General features: G+C 43.5%; 1 protein-coding gene and 2 non-coding genes across 3 annotated transcripts; 2 read left to right on the forward strand and 1 right to left on the reverse strand.

Annotated features, from left to right (window-relative positions):
* The first annotated feature begins 235 nt into the window (after nucleotides 1-235).
* On the forward strand, nucleotides 236-14218 carry LOC123107418 (peroxisome biogenesis protein 1-like). The gene is made up of 17 exons (XM_044529406.1): nucleotides 236-491; nucleotides 943-1116; nucleotides 1525-1624; nucleotides 1699-2160; nucleotides 2927-3514; nucleotides 3686-3777; nucleotides 3931-4004; nucleotides 4620-4839; nucleotides 5007-5100; nucleotides 10943-11097; nucleotides 11469-11675; nucleotides 11811-12011; nucleotides 12296-12421; nucleotides 12528-12589; nucleotides 13040-13157; nucleotides 13390-13689; nucleotides 13806-14218. Exons 1-17 carry the CDS (start codon nucleotides 285-287, stop codon nucleotides 13857-13859), a joined length of 3234 nt encoding a protein of 1077 aa, XP_044385341.1. The 5' UTR covers nucleotides 236-284; the 3' UTR covers nucleotides 13860-14218.
* Nucleotides 14219-18390: 4172 nt separating this feature from the next.
* Nucleotides 18391-18462, reverse strand: TRNAT-UGU (transfer RNA threonine (anticodon UGU)). The gene has a single exon. It is a non-coding gene; the product is annotated as a tRNA-Thr (tRNA).
* A 122-nt stretch (nucleotides 18463-18584) lies between these two features.
* On the forward strand, nucleotides 18585-18656 carry TRNAT-UGU (transfer RNA threonine (anticodon UGU)). The gene has a single exon. It is a non-coding gene; the product is annotated as a tRNA-Thr (tRNA).
* Nucleotides 18657-20867: the final 2211 nt, after the last annotated feature.

The raw sequence follows: 20867 nt of genomic DNA on the forward strand, positions 1-20867 counted from the left end.
TGTGCAAAACGTGTATGCACATTTAATGTAACCGAGAGTTGGCTTGACGAGACTCCTAACTTCTTTTTTTTTTTTTGAGGTAGAGACTCCTAACTTCTTGGTGTCCAGCCTCATGGCTGATTGTTCCAAGAATGCTTTTATTCAATAAAGCTCTCTGAATTTCCCCGAAAAAAAAGGAAGTCCCACGCACGGCAGCTCTGAGCATCCACCGGCCCGTCTAGCGCGCGTTCCGTTCCGTACGTCGCCGGCCTCCGCTGATCGAGCAGGCAGGGGTTGCATCGTCCATGGAGGTGGTGGTGCGCACGGTGCCCGGCGTCCGGAGCTGCTTCGTCGCGCTCCCCCTCCCCGTCATCCAAGCCCTCGAGCGCACCGCCGCCGGCGGCTCCCTCCCCGCGGTCCTCGCCCTCGAGCTGCACGGCCCCGACAGGGCGCGCTGGCGTCTCGCCTGGGCAGGCGCCGTCTCCGCCTCCGCCTCCCCAGATGCCGTCGAGGTAAACTAAAAGCCGCCACCTTTAATGCGCCTCCTTCCTCCCATCGTACGCACGTAGTGCCCAGAGAGGATGGAAAGTTTTGATTACAGTTCAGCTGTGGTTCCTAGTGGAGCTTGAAATTCACTCTCCCTAAATTAAAATCGTGAGAAAAGATGCAAGCTTCAGAAATCCTTTCATCAATCAAACCCATAAACTGGGTAATCTGGTAGTGGCTGAACTGACGATGCTGCATGTTAGTTTATATTCTGACAAGTGGCTGAATTTTTGAAATATGAATGGTTCAGAATTCGAAGGTGTTTGGTATATGTTTATGATCTTCACATCGAACGGGTTCGGTGTTTGCTTGTTATTTGTGCAAAGCATGCAAATCCCAGAAAATCGAATTTCATGGATGATAAAGAATCTGAAATTCTGAATTGCCAGCAATGTTCACGCACATTCTTATTTCTAGGTTTCCCAACAATTTGCTGCATGCATTTCGCTACCTGACAATACGAAAGCATCACTGAGTGCTGTTTCTGTGTTGCCAAAAGCCAAATTTGTATCTGTGGAGCCAATAAGTGAGGAGGACTGGGAAGTATTGGAGCTTAACTCAGAGTTGGCAGAAGAGGCCATTTTGAAACAGGTAACATCATATTGGTCGGCGCATCTTAACCATTCAATTATCACCAAATCAGCATTACGATAAAATACTAATGAACATTTCTTTGGAGGAAGGCAAGATGAACATTTAGATTGCTGTTCGATGGTATTGCTCCATAAAAAGTATAGTGATAAATCGCCGAAATTTATTAGTTCTGTTCCTCAAAAAAAAAGTTATGATGCCATTGCAAACTTACGTACAAAATATTACATACATGGAAGCATGTTTTTTATTAGTTTTTCACGAATCAGGCTAGTCTAGTTTTACATGTGAAGCATCCTATGTAAAAAATCATAAGTTGTAGGCTGCCCATATATCCGCATCTAAAGCTTTCGTTTTCTTCTTCTTAACTTTTTTATGCTTGATGGCCACTTTTGGTTTTTAATGTAGGTTGGTATTGTTTATGATGGTATGAAATTTCCCTTATGGTTGCACGGTGATAATGTAGTGGAATTTCTTGTTATTTCAGCATCACCTAGTAACTCAATAGGTGAGTCCAATTAACTAATTATCCATCATTTTTAATGCATGTTAACCTTTTTGTTCCCTATTTTGTTTTCTTAGTTCAACTTGTTCCTGGAACTGAAGTTGCTGTTGCACCAAAGAAACGAAAAGGCGATGCATATTCTATCGAGTGTGCCCCTAAACAAGATTTACTCAAAGCACAGCCCCATAAAAAGGCACTCCTCCGTGTTCAGGAAGCAGGAGGGAAATATGTAGATCGATTTGAATATAACGGAATTCAACTGGGTGTGTTTGTTACATATGCTGTACAGATTCACCCAGATAATGCTGTAAAATTGTCTCTCGGTAATCTTCAGTTGGTGAGTATCACCCCTAAATTCTCTCCAAAGGATAGTACAGAAAATGGAAAAGGATCTGATCAGCAGATCAAGGGTTCAGTGCCTGGTATGAAGAGGAATAGTCACATTGTCGTCCACATCATATTATCAGATTCTGTTGCTAAAGAGCATATTATGCTTCCTCAATCCATCCGCTGTTACATTGGAACATGTGTTCATTCATGTAAGTATAGATCCTGACATAATGTGCTACACCCATTCTTTTTTGTTTTATTTAAATAGGTTGACATAATGTGCTACACCCATTCTTGTAAATAGTTTGTGCTGCTTGTACAAACTCTTTCGAACTTTTAACTAAAGAGCAGATTATGCTTTCCCGATACATCTACTGTTTCATTTAAATAGGTTGATATTTATTTTCTTGTTTCTGTTTTTTAAAATAAAATATAATGTTATAACTATTTGTGAGGCATATTGTTCTTCTCAAATCCATCCTCTGTTTCATCGGTTTAGTACAAAAATCAAGAAATGGAGAACAGTGTTCATTCATATAAGTTTATTTTAAATCCTGATATCTATTTTCCAATCTCTTTTTAATTATATAATGGATATATCTGTGATTTATGAGGTAAGTGATGCAGTTGTATTTTTTTTGATCAAAATTGTCTTTTCATTGGTTTACTTCTTTTGTTTTGGTTATGATTTCATAGTAAGGTGTGTTGTGTTCTGTGCACTCCATAATTGCAAAAGAAAAGTAAGCACCACTCTCAAAGACCTTAATTTTTAGTTAAAAGGCCGAAAGAGTTTGTACAAGCAGTAAAAACTGCTTTACCCTAATATTGCTGCAATTCAACTCAAATGGTATTTCTATGTGCAACATAAATGAAAATAAGCAGACAAATTAACAACACAATTTAGCAGAACACTCTACTGGCACTTCTAAACTTTATTTTAGTAGGAATGTGCTAACGAATGAAGTTTATTTGTAGGGGTTTATGTGCAGAGATTCTCACCCGCTGTAAATAAGAGTACACCGTCAATAACAATTCATCCACTCCACTTTAAGATGCCGGAGAGAAATTCTGATGATAACAGTGCATTAGACTGTCAAGAACAGGATATTTACCCAACGGTGGGTGAGATATCTTTAGCTGATGATCCTCCCACGGACAATAACATCAACATGTTGCGTGGGTTTAATGATATTACTGCAGTTGCAAATTGGGAGGAAAGTGTTAAGTTAAAACAGGAGAGGTCTTTCATCAGATCATGGCTTATTGGGCAGCTCAAGGGACTCTCCTCTCAGATTGCCCAACCTGAACTAAACACAGTGCTTCTGCCATCTGAAACATTACTTCACTTTCAAGTGATTGATCAAACAAGAGGCAGTCCTGTTGACCTCATTTACCTCTTGACGACTACCTCTGATTTTGGTGTTAATCACAAGAAAATTGAACTTGGCATGGCAACTGAGTTTGATATTGATAACTTTGAAGAGGCTCTTCAGAAATTGGAGTTGAATAAGGCTATATCCCTTGATTCAACAATGGAACGAGCAAGGAAAATCTCTGACAGAGGTCTGTCTAATTTTAAGTTGGCTGGAGAACGAATTTTCTGATATAGAAAAAAGTAAATCCTTTTTTAGACTTGCATTCAATCTTTTGTATGTCATAATTCATGCTCCTGATGACCATTATCCTACTAACAGTATCCACCATCTGACTGAATCTTGATGCACTTCTCTGTAGGGTTAAGTGTGGTTTTGTCTTCAGCATCTCTAAAATTATTGAGTAGAATAAAGTGTCCCTATCCAGGAAATGTTCTTGTATATGGCCCTCCAGTAAGCACACGTTCTTACCTCTTAGGATTAATTGAAATCTTATATGAATCTAGTTCAAAATATCTATTTTGCACTAGGGTTCTTCTGAAATGTCTTCATTTCTTCCTGTTTTTCCGTACTACTCTTTTATTTGTTACTTTTGTCTCATTTCAGGGTTCTGGGAAAACAACCTTATGCAAAGCTGTTGCAAGACACTTTGAAGAGCATAAAGAAATTCTGGCTCATGTGTAAGCAAATTAGTTGCCAATTTGTCCTACTTGGTTGATTATGTTTTGACCTTTGACTGCCAAGTGCCAAGTTGTTGGGTGCGCTCATAGTTGGCTAAGTGCAGTTACCTAAGTTATAGATTATCATAAAAGTGACCTTCCTTTTCTTCTTTTACTCATATTTTTAAAGTTGAAGTGCATTCTCATGGAGCAAAGCATGGTATACTGTTGGTTAAGTTTTTCATTTTTTTATGGGAGAAAAATAATGGCGTAGTATTTCGTAGTGTTGATAGTAAGCGCCAGATGGTTTCGAGTTATCAGAATAAGTTGAGTAGTTGGCAATGAAGTAATTGCTGAGTGTAATTCAGTCAAAAAAAATTCAGGCCTTCTATTGCTTTAAAGCTGGTCTGTTTCTTTTGCAAAATTGTTTTCGTTTACTTTTGGGCAAATGGATTGAGTGCTTATGTGCTGATGAATAAAACATGTTAAGCCAAATATATTGTTTAAACTGATTTTGTTTTCGGAGCTGTGGTGAACCTGAATTAGGGCGTCATTTAAGTTTTAAATAAATATGTTTCCATGGCACTAAATATTTCTTTATATGGTACTAATATATGCTTGTTTTTTCATATGTAGGGTTTATGTAGACTGCTCAAAGCTAGCTACTGAGAAGAATAAGAAGCAGCTCCAGCAAATTGCAGACTATATCTATGAAGCTATTGTTCACTCCCCTTCAATTGTAATATTCGATGATCTGGACAGTCTAATTTCATTCTCCCCGGACAACCTAAAATCTCAGTCGTCCAATTCTAGTGCTATTGTGAAATATTTGATAGACATGCTAGATGAGTACAGAGTAAGTTTGTCCGGAAGTTTCACACTCTCATTATCTATTTAATTTTCTGTGAGGAAACACCCATCAGCTCCAGGGACACCTAAATTTCCATTGGATACAATAACACTTGTCATTGTACTGTATGTTACCGATTTTTTTTCACTAACGTGTCTCCATGCTCTGGTTAGGATAAAAGTCATGGCATGTGTGGGTATGGACCTGTTGCATTTCTGGCTTCAGCTAAGTCACTTAAGTGTCTTCCTCAAGAGTTGACTTCCTCAGGTTTTTATCCCTTACCTATTTCTCTGATCTTAAAGCTCAATCATCTTCTTTGAGAATACACAGGAAATCTGTATATCATTTTTTTCCCACTGGAGATCATTTCATTCATTAGACGAATTGTAAACACAGCAAGTTGCCTGTAGGCATGACAACTTAAGACAGTAGTTTAACAAATACAAGATATAAGTTGACCCCTAACCTACTACCCACCTAAGAGCAGCTATCTTTCTATCTCACATTTGAACAACCTGTCTAACGGTGCTGGGCCCGCCAACCTCCAAAGCCTGCATACTTTCTTGATCTCCACCATGAGTGCCATCGAAAATGCAGTCATTATGCTGCTTGCAGATCAGCCACATAGGGAGAGATTCTAATCGTTTAAAAACCCTTTATGAAAAAGTATTTTGTTGACACCAGATTTTGGCATGGTCAAAAACATAATTGATATTTGGGCCATAGCCATCCGATCTCATCTCTAAGGCCGAAGTTGTATTCGAAGTATTGAGATTTTGTGTTCAGAACAGTATTCGGCTGATTACGCCCCCAAGATGGCCTCTGATGGAAAAAGTTACAACTGCAAAGTTCTTCGTCTCGTCGAGACGGACGATTTTGATATAAAGATCATCCCCATCCGAGTTCGTATGCAAAAGTTACAATCAAAATTGTGTGCTGTAGCACTGTATGGCCGGATCATCCGGACCGGGGTCCAGATCATCCGGCCGAGGGCCGAAAAATTGACCAAAACAACAGAAGCTAAAAGTTGAAGCCGGATGATCTGGATCAACTTCCGGATGATCCGGGTAAAGGCCGGACAATCCAGGCAATCGTCCGAGTGTCCGGACACGTTTTTCTGCTGCAGACTTTAGAAAACGGCCCGAAACACCCCCAACATGACCTCAGATGAAAAAGTGTTCAACATGAAAGTTGTGCGTCTCGTCGAGACGGTTGATCTGGATATAAAAAACGTCCAAATCCGAGGTCGTATGAGGATTCTAGAGCCAAAACAGTGAGCTGCTGTCAAAAAACTGGGCTAGGCCGGATCATCCGGGTCTTGAGCCGGACATCCGGGCCGGGGGTCGTGAATAGTCCGTGTTTTATTAGGTTTTGATGATTTGGACGGCTAGGCAAGTCCTTTTCTTGTACGGGAAGTCCACCCGCCTCTTATATAGACAAGAGGTGATGGCCGATTGAACAACACACAATCGAACAAATCTATCTACACTTTTTACCTTTACTTTTCCTTCTCTCTTGTTCTTCTTCTTCCTCGTTCTTCGTTCGTTCTTCTTCATTGCAGGGCGGCGAACCTCGAGGCCCTAGGGGCGGTCAGGCCGACCTAGGGCAGCCCATAGCCGTCGCGCGCCCTGACGGGGTCCCTCCCGGGCGTGTGGGGTTTCGGGTCTACAAAAGCGCCCGCCAGATTGTCTTGCGTACCGCGCTTCCGGCGGGTCTCCTTCGACGTGAGCTGCGGTGCATCACCCCCGGCGTCGAGGGTACACAGTGACGTGTTTGTGTGCGAACACACTTTTTGGCGACTCCGCTGGGGACGAAGCTTTGAACGGTCTCCAGCCCATTTTTGGTACGAAGAGATCGTCATCTAGGGTTTGCAATCTAGAAAGGTAACATGAATACCCAATTCACTTATGTAGATGCAAATAATACATATGTTGTTGCTAGATCGTCTAATGAGCATATTGTATCGGCTAGCCCTAGTTTTATCAATCATGCATCTAATTTTGTGCAACAGCCGATTCAGAATAATCTTCATACTTCAACTTCATATAATTTTAGCAACATGCAACATATGTATCCCAACTCCCATGCATCGGCAACCCCACAAATATATATGCCGATGAACAACATGAGGAGTTCGGTTAATCATGTTGAGACACCCCATGTAGGAACTTCCAATAGTATGCAACAAAGTGTTTCGACTTTTTATTCATCGGCAAATAACTTGCAGTATGTTAATCCAAACGTGCCGGTGGATAGGGGAATTGGCCATGCCACTACTAGTTATTCGGCCAATTACCCTCAAACATCGTATGCTACACCTCATGGTACGAATTTTTCGGCACCATACGCAATTGTAGATATTCGTGATTCGGCTCCGCACCTTCATGCTCATGGCCGAATAAGTGAGAATTCTACCAGAGCGCATGTGTCTTTACCTAGTAACGTAGCATATCATGTTGCCCCTGCACAATTACAGAAATTCGGCAACACACCATTGCCGAAAGCGTCTCAAAGTATTGGGGGGCAATCCGATGAAGATTGGGCTGAAATTGGTCGAAAAAAGCTTAAAGATAGACTAGCTACAATGTTTGCTGAATTTAGACAAGGACAAGCAACCTTGCAAATCAAAGAAAGAAAGAGTGGTGATTCGGATAACAAAGTTAATTCGGTTATTAAAAAAGCCAAATCAAATAGTATGTGTACCGAATCTATCAAAGAAAAAGAGGATGCCAAGGCATTGGAGAGTCATTCAAAAGTGGAACAAAGTATTATTCAAGTGATACAACCATCATGCTCTCCCAACATAATTGAAGAGGTATGTCTAGCAAATGACTTGCCTATCTTCCGATTTGGTCGCAACTTTATTGTCGATGCTTCTATAAGAAAAATTCTAATAAGTAATTTTGAAAGACCAATGAAGAAGGGTAATTTACTTGTTAGCAACAAAATTGTTATAGACTATATCGGTCAACCCATTGCACCATTTATAAAGACCGATAATGACTTATTGTTGTGGCCAAAGCTTTCCCCGTTGCTTTATCTAAAGTTCATATCTAGTTGAGTAGCTTTGCTTATTTCTTACTTGGCTTGCACTTTGTCTCAATTGAGACATGTGTGTTCTAAATATTTTCGTATCGGAAGTTTAAAGCCAAGGTTAATTTCTTTTGAGAAATCCGATGCTAATATAATATCTTATCCAAAGACACCGGAGATAGAGTGGAAAACACAATGTATAGCCGAATGGGAAGATTCTAAATCTGAACCATTCGTTTGCTTATCTTCAAAGCCGTTCACACAGCAAGATCGGCTAGAAAGCAAGAAGTTTACCTTCAATTCAAGCATGTGTGACCAAATATTTGATTTATTGCTGAAAAATAATTACATAAGAATTCTTGATCACCATGTCAAGCCATCAGTTCAAGGACGAATGTATTGTAGGTTGCATCATTCGTTCAAACATAATTTTGAGGATTGCAATATGTTTCGTCAAATAGTTAAATCGGCCATTGAAAAATGACGATTGAAATTTGTTGAGACACCAAGAGATGACCAGTCTATTCCGATTGGTCTCGATGGCAGAAAGTTTTTGCATCGGCTGCTTCAAGCCGATCCATTTAAAGAGGAGGTAAAAACTGCAGGTGATGGGGTCAAGCTTTCAAGTAAAGAAATTGCTGAAGAGCAATGAACATAATTTTGAGGGCGAGAATTCCATCGAAGCTACAATGGAGACGCCAAAGACTGGGGGGCAGCAAGCAAATCCAATGATTGGTGCAAGCACAACCAATGGAAACAAATGCCGAAATAAGCGCAAGTGTAAGAGATCAAAAATCACCTTCACTAAACTATTGGATAAATATCAAAAGAAGAGTGAAGAGAAGAATGCTTATCGGCCAAATCATGCAAAGAAACCAAGATCACCCCCAAGGCGCAAATATGAGGATTGGTATTGGCAAAGTTATAATTTTAATGCAACATATTCATATCCTTATTTTGGGCCGCCAATGCCAATGTCGTGGATGCCTATGCTCATATAGATCCATATCCATCATGGGACAGGTATGATACGAGGGCACACTCTCCATCTTATTTTAGACCATCTAACCAATATTATGCAGCTCCGAGAAGATCAACATTTGAACAATCACATGCTAAAGACCGTTTCGATCATAAGGAATCGGTCCAGTGCTCAAGGAATAGAAAGGAGGTGGTCAAGCAAGTTTACCGCGTTAAAAGAGATGGTCGTAAGAGTGCTACTTCAGATTTGATCTCAAAAGAAAAAGAGCCAACTAAAATGTTGACATTGGCTACTAAAGGCAATGAGATGAAGCAATCAATTGTTGAGAGTCAATCAAGTGCCAAATCTGAAGGGAGGAAGTTGAGAGTGCCCAAGATAAAACAAGAATTGCCATTACTTCAAAGAAAATCGCAGCCGGGGTGCCCACTCGGCTTACCATATTGGCAAAAGAAGAAAGTACAAAAGCTTAGTGCACAAGAACTTGAAAGGATGAACATGGCATGGGTTCTCAAAGGAAGTACTAAAAAAAAGAATAATATGCAAGATTCCATTGCAATAAGTGCGACAAAGGTGAAGGAAGAGAAGAGTGCAAGCTTCGAACAACCAAGTCGAGGGTTTGCACATCAGAATCTACGGTTCAAACAACATCCATATTCTTCAACTATGTCATTAATGCATATGCCATGGAATTCATCCTCAAGTATGACTGGTTACCCTCCGTGGACTTATTTTGACCCATGGATGCAATATAATTTCTTACATCATGAAAGGGTATTACCAAATCATTATATGTTCGATTAGCTTCATTTTTGTTGCTAATCTAAATGGCCGGTATATACTTATCGTCCAAAGCACGTATAAAACGGCCGATGGAGTGTTGACATCGTGCTTAGAACAAACTTCGTGCAAGTTATTTTTTGGCACACAAGTTTTGCCGAAAAACAGGGGGGCATGTGTTGATACCAGATTTTGGCATGGTCAAAAACATAATTGATATTTGGGCCATAGCCATCCGATCTCATCTCTAAGGCCGAAGTTGTATTCGAAGTATTGAGATTTTGTGTTCAGAACAGTATTCGGCTGATTACGCCCCCAAGATGGCCTCTGATGGAAAAAGTTACAACTGCAAAGTTCTTCGTCTCGTCGAGACGAACGATTTTGATATAAAGATCATCCCCATCCGAGTTCGTATGCAAAAGTTACAGTCAAAATTGTGTGCTGCAGCACTGTATGGCCGGATCATCCGGACCGGGGTCCAGATCATCCGACCGAGGGCCGAAAAATTGACCAAAACAACAGAAGCTAAAAGTTGAAGCCGGATGATCTGGATCAACTTCCGGATGATCCGGGTAAATGCCGGACAATCCGGGCAATCGTCCGGGTGTCCGGACACGTTTTTCTGCTGCAGACTTTAGAAAACGGCCCGAAACACCCCCAAGATGACCTCAGATGAAAAAGTGTTCAACATGAAAGTTGTGCGTCTCGTCGAGAAGGTTGATTTGGATATAAAAAACGTCCAAATCCGAGGTCGTATGAGGATTCTAGAGCCAAAACAGTGAGCTGCTGTCAAAAAACTGGGCTAGGCCGGATCATCCGGGTCTTGAGCCGGACATCCGGGCCGGGGGTCGTGAATAGTCCGTGTTTTATTAGGTTTTGATGATTTGGACGGCTAGGCAAGTCCTTTTCTTGTACGGGAAGTCCACCCGCCTCTTATATAGACAAGAGGTGACGGCCGATTGAACAACACACAATCGAACAAATCTATCTACACTTTTTACCTTTACTTTTCCTTCTCCCTTGTTCTTCTTCTTCCTCGTTCTTCGTTCGTTCTTCTTCATTGCAGGGCGGCGAACCTCGAGGCCCTAGGGGCGGTCAGGCCGACCTAGGGCAGCCCATAGCCGCGCCGCGCCCTGACGGGGTCCCTCCCGGGCGTGTGGGGTTTCGGGTCTACAAAAGCGCCCGCCAGATTGTCTTGCGTACCGCGCTTCCGGCGGGTCTCCTTCGACGTGAGCTGCGGTGCATCACCCCCGGCGTCGAGGGTACACGGTGACGTGTTTGTGTGCGAACATATTTACACTCTAATCTTTATTGCAGGGAGATTTGATCTTCATGTCCAAGTTCCTGGTTTGTCTGCGCCTGCTCGTATAGAGATACTGAGGCAGACAATTGTCAAGCTTCACTTACTATGTACTGCGGAAATCATCAGCAACATTGCTTCGAAATGTGATGGTTATGATGCATATGATTTGGTAGTATTTTTCCATAATGATGCATTTCATGTTATGATTTTTTTATGAAGAGTCATTTATTTCTCGCTTGGAATGTTTTGGCATTTGGAGTCTGTTATAAGAAAAAATCAAATTTGGTTACTTATTTTTCAGCAACTTAATCTTTTGGGTGTATTAGTTACTGCGTAAAACTTTGTATGGTACCATAGAAAGATGTCCTAACGGTTGGAACCTGGCTAAGCTTTGAAGTTCACATCATAGACCTGATGGAGCAAAGACATAACAGGAGCATGCTTCTGTTTTGGTCTACACTTGTGCTCAGGGTTATTTTGTATTCTTTCTTGCTTGTATTTTTTAGTTTTGATCATGCCTTATGTACTCCTGTATTGTAGGGAATTTTGGTTGATAACACTGTGCTTGCTGCTTCGGATCGTTTGCTTGGGTCTTCTACTGTAAATCTGGTGGAGGAAGACTTCCTGAAAGCCATGAGGAACTTTTCTCCTGTTGCGATGCGTGATATTAGTAAATTTTCGCCTGAAATTAGCAATGGATGGGAAGATGTCGGAGGACTTTCCGAAGTTGTAAATGTTATTAAAGAGGTATGCACACATAATAATTCCAAATGTTGGAGGATTGTCTCATCAAACTCAAAGTTTCATGAACAGAGAGAATGAAATATTCTGTGTTTGTTGCTCAGGAGCTTCCTGCTTACCTTTTCTCATTCTTCATTGCAGACTATTGAATTGCCACTAAAATATCCGAAGTTTTCTGCTGGGGCTCCTGTAAGGTTGCGATCGAACATCCTCCTGTATGGCCCAACAGGCTGTGGCAAAACCCATGTTGTGAAATCTGTAGCTGCTGCGTATTCTTTACGGTTCATTCCAATCAAGGGGCCAGAATTGATGAATATGTACATTGGTTCTACTGAGCAATATGTGAGGAACCATCATTCTGAATTTGATTATCTTTTTCTGAATCAACGGGCAGGATTGCAGTGGCCTAATTAGTTTACAGAAGCAAAAGAGTCGAACGATTTATCATTCCTTTTGCTCTGCCACTACTAGCATTTCACGATCCATTAGAGGTTTACCTTCCATACTATGTTGCATAGTTACACATCCCTAGTCAACCATAAGCTGTAAATCAGTAATAGATAAAAAGCATTCTAAAAACTAAACAATGTATAATTGGGTTCTGATTTTAAGTTTTTTATGCATAGGTTCGTGATACGTTTGCAAAGGCAGCTGCTGCGTTACCTTGTTTACTTTTCTTTGACGAATTCGAGTCTCTTGTACCACAGCGAGGAAAACATGGTACACAAGTTACTGACCGTGTTGTCAACCAGGTAAAATCAACGCAGGCTCCTGCTTCTTAATAACATCCATGTTACCTAATTGGTTTGAAACAAAATGTGATTGCTTACTTGAATTACTTTTGTACCATTTGTGCAGTTTTTGACGGAATTAGATGGTGTAGAAGCTCTGACGGGAGTATTTGTATTTGCTGCCACCAAGTAAGTTACTGCAAAGGGTAACAGATGCATTATCTGCTACCTGTAAAAAAGAAAACAAATTCTAGACCCTCCAAAATAATTTTTAGAAAGAAAAAAAAACAGTCATTTACCAGTAGGCAGGATTCGGCAGGTTTTCTTAGTCTATACTATTACTATCTAACCTTCTAAAATAGCACCATGATACCAAAATACTGCTCCTGTGGGAAGTTTGATCCAAAGCATGAATTTCCGGTCAATAGGGGCATAAAGTGCATACTTTGCTAAGTACCCCATTCATTTTCAAATAGAAGTAACTTCCCCAAGTAAAGAGCCATATTGATTCTCTCACGTGTTGATTATGAAATTGCTTCTGGCTACCTTTGCTTGCATTCTTTCCCCTGAACTCAAATTCTTCTATAGAAATCACTCGTGCCTGTGAAGAATAATTTTGGTTATTCCTTGCAAATACAGCAAGCCGCGCGAAATTGATGCTGCACTATTACGACCTGGAAGATTTGATCGGCTTGTATTTTGCGACTTCCCGCAATGGAATGAACGTCTGGACATTCTCAGGGTGCTCTCAAAGGAGGTAAGATTTCTTGTAGAAAGTTACTTCTGCTATCACTGTAGGTATGACATGGTGTGTCCAATTTGCTTTCTGTTCAACATGATGAGAATAAACTTGAGATCTACCTCTGTGGGTTGGGTGGTGACATATATATGCTCCTGTTTACGTACTTGGAAATACACGCTATGAGAACAAACTTTGGCAAAGATTGTCGTTATTCTGACTGGTGGCAGAACTGTGGACATTGTCTCAGCTTCCTCTGGCAAGCGATGCCGATCTTGAACTTGTCGCATCAATGACGGAAGGGTTCAGCGGTGCTGATCTCAAAGCTATACTCACGGACGCTGGGCTGGAAGCCGCCAAGGAGGCTGTGCGATGCCAACCAGGAGACGGTAGTGGTGATATCCCGCAAGAGCTGCCTCTTATCACCAGTGGAACTCTCATGTCTGTTGCTTCAGAGGCTAGACCATCGACCTCGGAGGAGGATAGGAGGAGCTTGAGGGAGATGTTCAGCCAATTCTCAACTTCTAGGAAGTCTTCGATTTCCACCGAGGTGCCGCTTTCTTTCCGCGCCTCCATGGCGTTTTCTTGCGGTCTAGTTGACTCGTGTTTACTTTTGTTACTGTGCTTGCTGCTGTACTAAGATGATATTTGTTTGTGTGATGGCAGAAGAGAAGGGAAGCAAATGGCCAGGGCCAGAGAGTAGCTGTAGCCGAGTCATGACAATTGGTTCATGTAAACTCTTTCTTGTAAACTGGCACCGTCGATCGCTGGTCTACCCGCAGGCGCGACTCCATCTCACCGGCGTAGGGTGGGCGGTGATGACCTGGCGATGGCATTGAACAGAAGCATGGAATTGATCCGACATGCCGTGTACCCATCTCATTCAGGAGCATGGGGCCATGGAGTATTTATTAGTTTGGAGCATGGGTTTTGTAAATCTCTGGAGTGCAGAGGCCTGGATGTATGGGGCATATTGGATGCACTGATGTACTAGATGACTGATTAACACCTTTAACGATGATTAGAAAATCATGAATGTTTTTGACAAGATTGACACAACATGCAATTACCATGGAAAACAGGTGAATCCAGTGCTCGTCGTCATGCATTACCCATACCGGTGTTTCAGTGTTCGTGGGGAAGGAAGGGACAACTGGGAGGGCCGAAGTGTGGCGGAGAATGTGAGAGAGAGGTGCACCGGCAGTGAACAGTGGTTGACGGACATATGATATTGGAAGGGCCGGAGACTGCCGGGCGCCGGCAGCCTGGGTGATCATGAGGTCGAGCCGCCGATGGGTTGGGCGGGCTCGAGGTCAAGGGCATCGCTGCATCAGCCCTTGACGATGTCGAAGACACCGCCTTAGGATTTGGAAGAAGCGCCAAGTGACGTACGGGTGAGCCCCAGAGGTGAGATGAGGACCCTTAGTGGAAAGGAGGCAAGCATTTTCATATGCTTATATACGGCGGCGGGCGGTGGGGACCAAGAGGCGTAAAGAGTCTTTCATAGGGAATTGGACGTGCGGAGATGGTGATAAGAACCACATCTCCACAAAAATCACAAGGGCAGACAGAAATCACACCACCACTATTGAATTCATGCACTAGCCAATTTATCCAAAAGTCCAAATTGATGAAGGGAGGCGGGTTTTATTTAATACTGCGTTGGGAGGATCTTGAACTCAAGACCTCTTGGCTCGGATACCATATAGAAGTGCATATGCTAGCCAATGCAACCAAAAGACCGATCTGATGGAAGAGACTAGACAGCACATTATATGTCAACACTCCCCCTCACGTGTGGCTTCCTCAGGCCTAAACATGGACTGAAAGTGGGCTGCAATGTAATTGCACCAGCCGAATCTTGAACTCAAGACCTCTTGGCTCGGATACCATATAGAAGTGCATATGCTCTAGCCAATGCAACCAAAAGACCGATCTGATGGAAGAGATTAGACATCACATTATATGTCAACAACCACGTCCCCAAATACGTATGTCCCCTGCAGACAAACCGCCTCACAGGCACAATAAAATGACAAATGTTTGAGAAAAAAGAATGGCCTACAGAAATAGGTTCTTACAATTATTATTAATACAAACCATAGGAAACATATGAATCCAATGTCCGTTGTTACGAAATGAAGCAAATGGATTCATCACTCACATGAATGTCACTGTCTTTGCCCCGCTCCCCTCCTCTGGGTTATCACACCTCAACCATGAGTCAAGGGTAAACATGACTTCTTGAAAACTGAAAGGAGAAAAGGGATTCATCAAAAGACATTCAAACTCCTCGATGTCATGAAATTGCCAAACGCCATGGTGAGAGCAGCTCTAATCGATAGCCAAACACATCCAACCCCAAAAAGTGTTTTTTTCTTTAACCCTGTCTAGTGGATGCCCAAAAGGCAGTTATACCCCACTAAGAAGAACCAACATGTTCCACCATGGCTTAAACAAGCCTCACTCGGGGTAGTTCTTTGCACAGAGAAGGTAATCTCCCGACCTCTCTTGATTCCTTAACAATATGACGGTTGATGGCTATCAATTGACCTCTAACCATCTAGGAGATGTGCCCCGCAAAAAAAACCAGTCTAGGAGATGCACACCCTCCAAAAGTTCAAAAAAAGCAAAGTCACTTGGTACAACTCCTCAAAAGATACTTAAACAAAGTACTTCTCAAGAACCCAAAAGTAACAAGCGAAGCAAAGTCACCTCGTAGAAGTCCTCAAAGTACTTCTCTCTCACATATGATACAAATGTTGTAAGAAGATAGGAACACTAGGTGTAGGGGTTTAAGAAAAATACATGAGCTTGGCCTTTAAAGAATCATGAAAGTGCTCATGGAATCACCCAAGAACTTCCTTACTTCCATTCTTGCCTTGGGACTCTCTAGACTTGAAAGAAGTCGCAATTCAAATGGAGTGAAATGACTGATTATTTTGCCACAAGGAAGGGGTATACAAGTCTATGTATAGAGCTCGACAGAAATCTAGCCATTATCTGAAAAAGGTAACTATCCTAGAAGTACCATAGAAATATCTCGGAACTACCAGACACGCTCAAAATATTGAACGGACAAAACATGCATCGAAATCCTCATTGAAAACACAACACTTAGAAGTACCGGGGTAAAGTAGAGCGGATGTTTCAGACAACAAAAAGGTGGGTCTTTTCTACGGGAATATAACTGACTCAGAAGTACCATGTAAAACAACGTCTCTATAGTACCATAGTAAACAACGTAGTTATCAATTGAAAACTATGCTCGAAAGTACATGAAGGATTTACCCAGGAGTACCGACCCATGTTGCAACTCGATACAAAAGTACACCAAAAGTGCTCAGATGTACTGTGAAAATAGTTATGCTCAGTAGTGGAACAAAAAGGAAAGGCTTCAAGAAACATGGGCCGACAGTGCCGGAACAAACTGAGCGACAGTTCTGACGTTGGAAAAAAATGGGATTGCTGGAAAGGGTTAGCTCACTCCATACGGGTTCAGTATTACAGGGTAGGAAACCAAGGTGGTATCGCGGCTCGAGAAAACATAGGAGTAGAGTAGCTAAAGTGGATTATTTTGAGGACTTTGACTTTAAACAATATCTTGAAAAGTTGGAGCTAGTGGCCACAATTGATATCACTCAAAACATGAGGACTATTTTTCTTGAAATAAACTTAAAAATGTTAGTCCCCTCAACTGTTTGTCATTGAACACCAAAATCCAATAAGGGCATCTATATGAATTTTCATGGCTCCCAACTATCATCTGTGGTTCCACCTCCGTCGATTTTTTTTGCCTCCTCTTCATCTATCCACAGTTGCCCCCATATCAAAACCATCCTTTCTTAATGAGTCTGCTAATGATGGTGTGCCACATCACCACCGTATCCGTGTTGCGTGGGCATGTGTCGTCGAGCTTTGTCGCGATTCTCCTGTCATCGAGCTCAGCAACAATGACCTGGCGATGGAGGTGGAATCTAGCTCTAAGTTCGACCCCCTCTCACCTAATATGAGCAGCTCAAGCACAAGCTAGAGGAGGAGATCATTGCCATATTCGCCTCTACCAAAGACTATTGTGCATAACTCGTCGTAAGCAATGTAACATCGAGAAGCACCACACAATCAAGGCCTCCCATGCCAAGTATCACCGAGAGCATGTGGCCCACTAGCAACACGCTACCAACGAGCGCCGCACAATAAAGGCCTCGTAAGAGAGCTCTCCTATTGCAAGCAGCGTTCTGCATACGAGGCGCCACATAGCTCACGACCAGGCTTGGGAGGAGCTACAAGGGGACATTCCTGCTGATGAGGGAACACATGAGATACTAGTGGCGGCTGAAGATTTCATCGATATTTCATCTAACGGCGAGGCCTAGTAGGTGACACAGTTTTAAGTTTTTGCATATAGTTGTGTGTCATGGTATGAAGGCTTGACTTTTGTGATGTTCAATTAGGTTTTAGTTATGTTTATCTTAGACTTAACTTTTATTTGAGCTATGTTTAATTGGGTACCTTGAATTATGAAGTTGGAAGTGAAGTTCAATTATGAAGTATATGGCCAAAACAGGGGAATAGCTTTTCAAGATGTGCTTTTGGGGTTAATGTTTTGGGCATCAATCAGAAACCACCCTCCCCGTACCCATGATTTTTGGGGAGTTTAGTTTTGGGGGTGTCATTTTCGGAATTAGTTTTTGGCTATGAGTAGAGTTGATGTGAGGTGCTCCATGTTGGATGGAAACAAGGGAGAAACTCGAACATTGAGCGACTTTAAGCATAGATAACATACCGCATGTTAGATGAGCTTAATCATGTACTCCCTCTGTAAAGAAATATAAGAGTGTTTGATCTGATCTAAACGCTCTTATATTTCTTTATAGAGGGAGTATTCACCAAAGGAGAAACGGATATTGTCATGAGAACCCAAATCAAGCACTTGCAGTAGGCTTGTCTAATGCGGAAAACCATGTTAACTTTTGTTGACCAGCAAGGCAAAGTTTACTTGCTACCCCATACCAAAAACCAAGATAGTGTAGATGCTTGAAACAACCAATAGATTCTGGAAAAATTAATCATGATAATTGTGCATGTCCCCAAGATTTGTATCCGAGGTTTATAAATCTTGCCAAGTTTATGTTTGATCAAAGTGCGGAAAGGTGACAAACATATGGAAGAACTTTTCTTGTTCAGCTATTCATAATAAGTTCATAAGTGTTGCGGTGGAGTATTTAGGTAGTAGCAACAGATAAAAAAGTGCCCTCACGCAGGATCGAACTACGGACCTTCAGTTTACAAGACTGACGCTCTACCACTGAGCTATAAGGGCTATTTTGCTTATTTTTTGTATGTACTTTATAAATTAGTTAGTTATCAACGTCATCTTCTACTGAATTGATCATTTCATTATTTAATGTAAGAGAAGACGTATGCAGCTACAATAACAAAACAGCCCTTATAGCTCAGTGGTAGAGCGTCAGTCTTGTAAACTGAAGGTCCGTAGTTCGATCCTGCGTGAGGGCATTTTTTTTCCCCTCAAGTTAACAATATCTTATACTCCCTACTTTATTTTCGAACGGAGGGAGTACAAATTTCGTACCGTAATCAAACTTTTGTCAAAAAGGTCGTGATGAACTCTGATTCCGACGAGTCGCCGGCACCAAACGATCTACACGTACGGCACCACAGAACCAACCGATGGCACAAACCGAACGTGAACGCACGTTGCTGGTCCAGGAGCGATGGCCGACCCGACGCCGACGCGTGCGGGCACCAGAACCAGCGGCATGGCCGCGAGGAGCGGAGCAATGTTCGACACAGCGGTCGCCTCGACGCCGGCCTACGCCAGGGAGATGCTGGCCGGCGGCGTCGCGGGCGTGGCGGCCAAGACGGCCGTGGCCTCGCTCGGCCGCGTGAAGCTCCTCTGCCGAACGGGCGGCGAACCCGGGGGCGTCGGCGCCGTCCGGACGCTCGTCGGGATCTACCGCCGGGAAGGAGTCGCGGGGCTCTACCGCGGCAACGGCGCCAACGCGCTGCGCGTGTTCCCGTCCAAGGCGCTCCACTTCGCCGCCTACGAGCGGTACAGGGGCTGGCTCCTCGCCGCCACGGCCGCCCCGTCGTCGTCGGTCGTGGACCTCCTCGCAGGCTCGGCCGCCGGCGGCACCGCGCTGCTCGCGACGTACCCGCTCGAGCTCACCCGCGCGCGGCTCGCCTGCGGGGGCGACGCCGCCCGCACGAGCGTGCACGGCGTCCTCCGGGCCGCGTACGCGGAGGGTGGCGGCGTGCGCGGGCTGTACCGCGGCGCGTGCCCGGCGCTGGCGCGAGCGCTGCCCAGGGCGGGGATCAAGTTCGGCGCGTACGAGTGGCTCAAGCGGCGGCTCCCCGAGGGCTGCGACGGGCGCGCGGACGCGCAGCTGGCGTGCGGGGTGGCAGCGGCGCAGCTGGCCAGCACGGCGACGTACCCGCTGGGCGTGGTGCGGCGACGGATGCAGCTCGGACTGGCAACCGGTGGCGTGCTGCAGGGCATCCGTGCCATCGCGCGGGAGGAGGGCATGCGGCGGCTGTACGCCGGGCTGGGGATCGCGTACGTCAAGGCGGTGCCGGCGGCGGCCATTGGGCTGGCGGCTTACGACCAGATGAAGCTTCTTTTGAACTGCCGGCCGGTGGCCACGGCGAGAGTGTTCACGCACCCTAGGCTGGCCGGCGGCGAGTACGTAGTTTGCTGGTGAATACAGGAGAGCTGGTGATCTCGTCACAATCGTCGAGCGCGTAGTGGAAGTGAAATAGTAGTACGACGTAGGTAGATTCTCTTGCATGCTTTTGCTTTTTGGAAGTTAGAATTTCTGACTACTCCGTATATACTCCCTCCCTTGCTAAATATAAGTCTTTTTTAAAAATTCTAACAAATGACCATATACATAGCAAAATGAATGAATCTACACTCTAAAATATGTGTATATATATCCGTATATTGTTGTCCATTTAAAATATTTAAAAAGATTTATATTTAAGAACGAAGGGAGTATATCTGTATTTTGCAATCTCATAAATGTTTGGATAGTTCAACCACCGTCCGAGAGCATCTCCAACAGCCGTGCTAAAAAAATCTTTTGCGGCGTGTGGATCGCCTGTTTTTGTGCAGTGCGCTTGCTTCAGCGGCCGCTGCAAAGTTTAGCGCGTGCGAGCCGATCTAGCAGACGCGCTAAACTGCAGTGCACGAGCAGTCGGCGCTTGTCATATGTTGAGTTTTGAAGATGATGATATTTGAAACATGAAAACAAGAACATAAACCAAACAAGTTCATGACATAAAAGTTCAAATTCATTCCACAATATCATCTAACCAATTTCAAAATCCGAACGAAGTTCATGACAAAGTTCACACAAACGAATGGCACATCTCAACAATCATGCCTCATCCTCGTCTTCGTCCTCCTCTTTCTCCGATTCATCTTCCTCATTCAAAGACGATTCTTCCTTCTCCTCTTCATTGTCGCACGCTGCATCATCATGTGGAGCTCGGAAGGTGTTGGCAAGATCTTCAACGGAAGATGTGTGATGAGGCACACCGGAAGACATTCCGCCCATGCCGCCCGGAAGTGCTCCCATGCCTCCCATGAGAGACACAAAACTCATGCCTCCCATGATAGCTCCGAAGCCACCCATGCCTCCCATGGTCTTCATGGTAGCTCCGAAGCCACCCATGCCACCCATGCCGCCCATGGTAGCTCTGAAG

This window comes from Triticum aestivum, chromosome 5A, assembly GCF_018294505.1.
Source record: "Triticum aestivum cultivar Chinese Spring chromosome 5A, IWGSC CS RefSeq v2.1, whole genome shotgun sequence".
Classification (NCBI taxonomy): Eukaryota; Viridiplantae; Streptophyta; class Magnoliopsida; order Poales; family Poaceae; genus Triticum; species Triticum aestivum.

Coding starts and splice junctions, on each gene's coding strand:
- LOC123107418 (XM_044529406.1), top strand. CDS start 285: ATGGAGGTGGTGGTGCGCACGGTGCCCGGCGTCCGGAGCTGCTTCGTC. Junction 1,625..1,698: donor ATCACCTAGTAACTCAATAG/GTGAGTCCAATT, acceptor TTGTTTTCTTAG/TTCAACTTGTTCCTGGAACT. Junction 2,161..2,926: donor TGGAACATGTGTTCATTCAT/GTAAGTATAGAT, acceptor GTTTATTTGTAG/GGGTTTATGTGCAGAGATTC.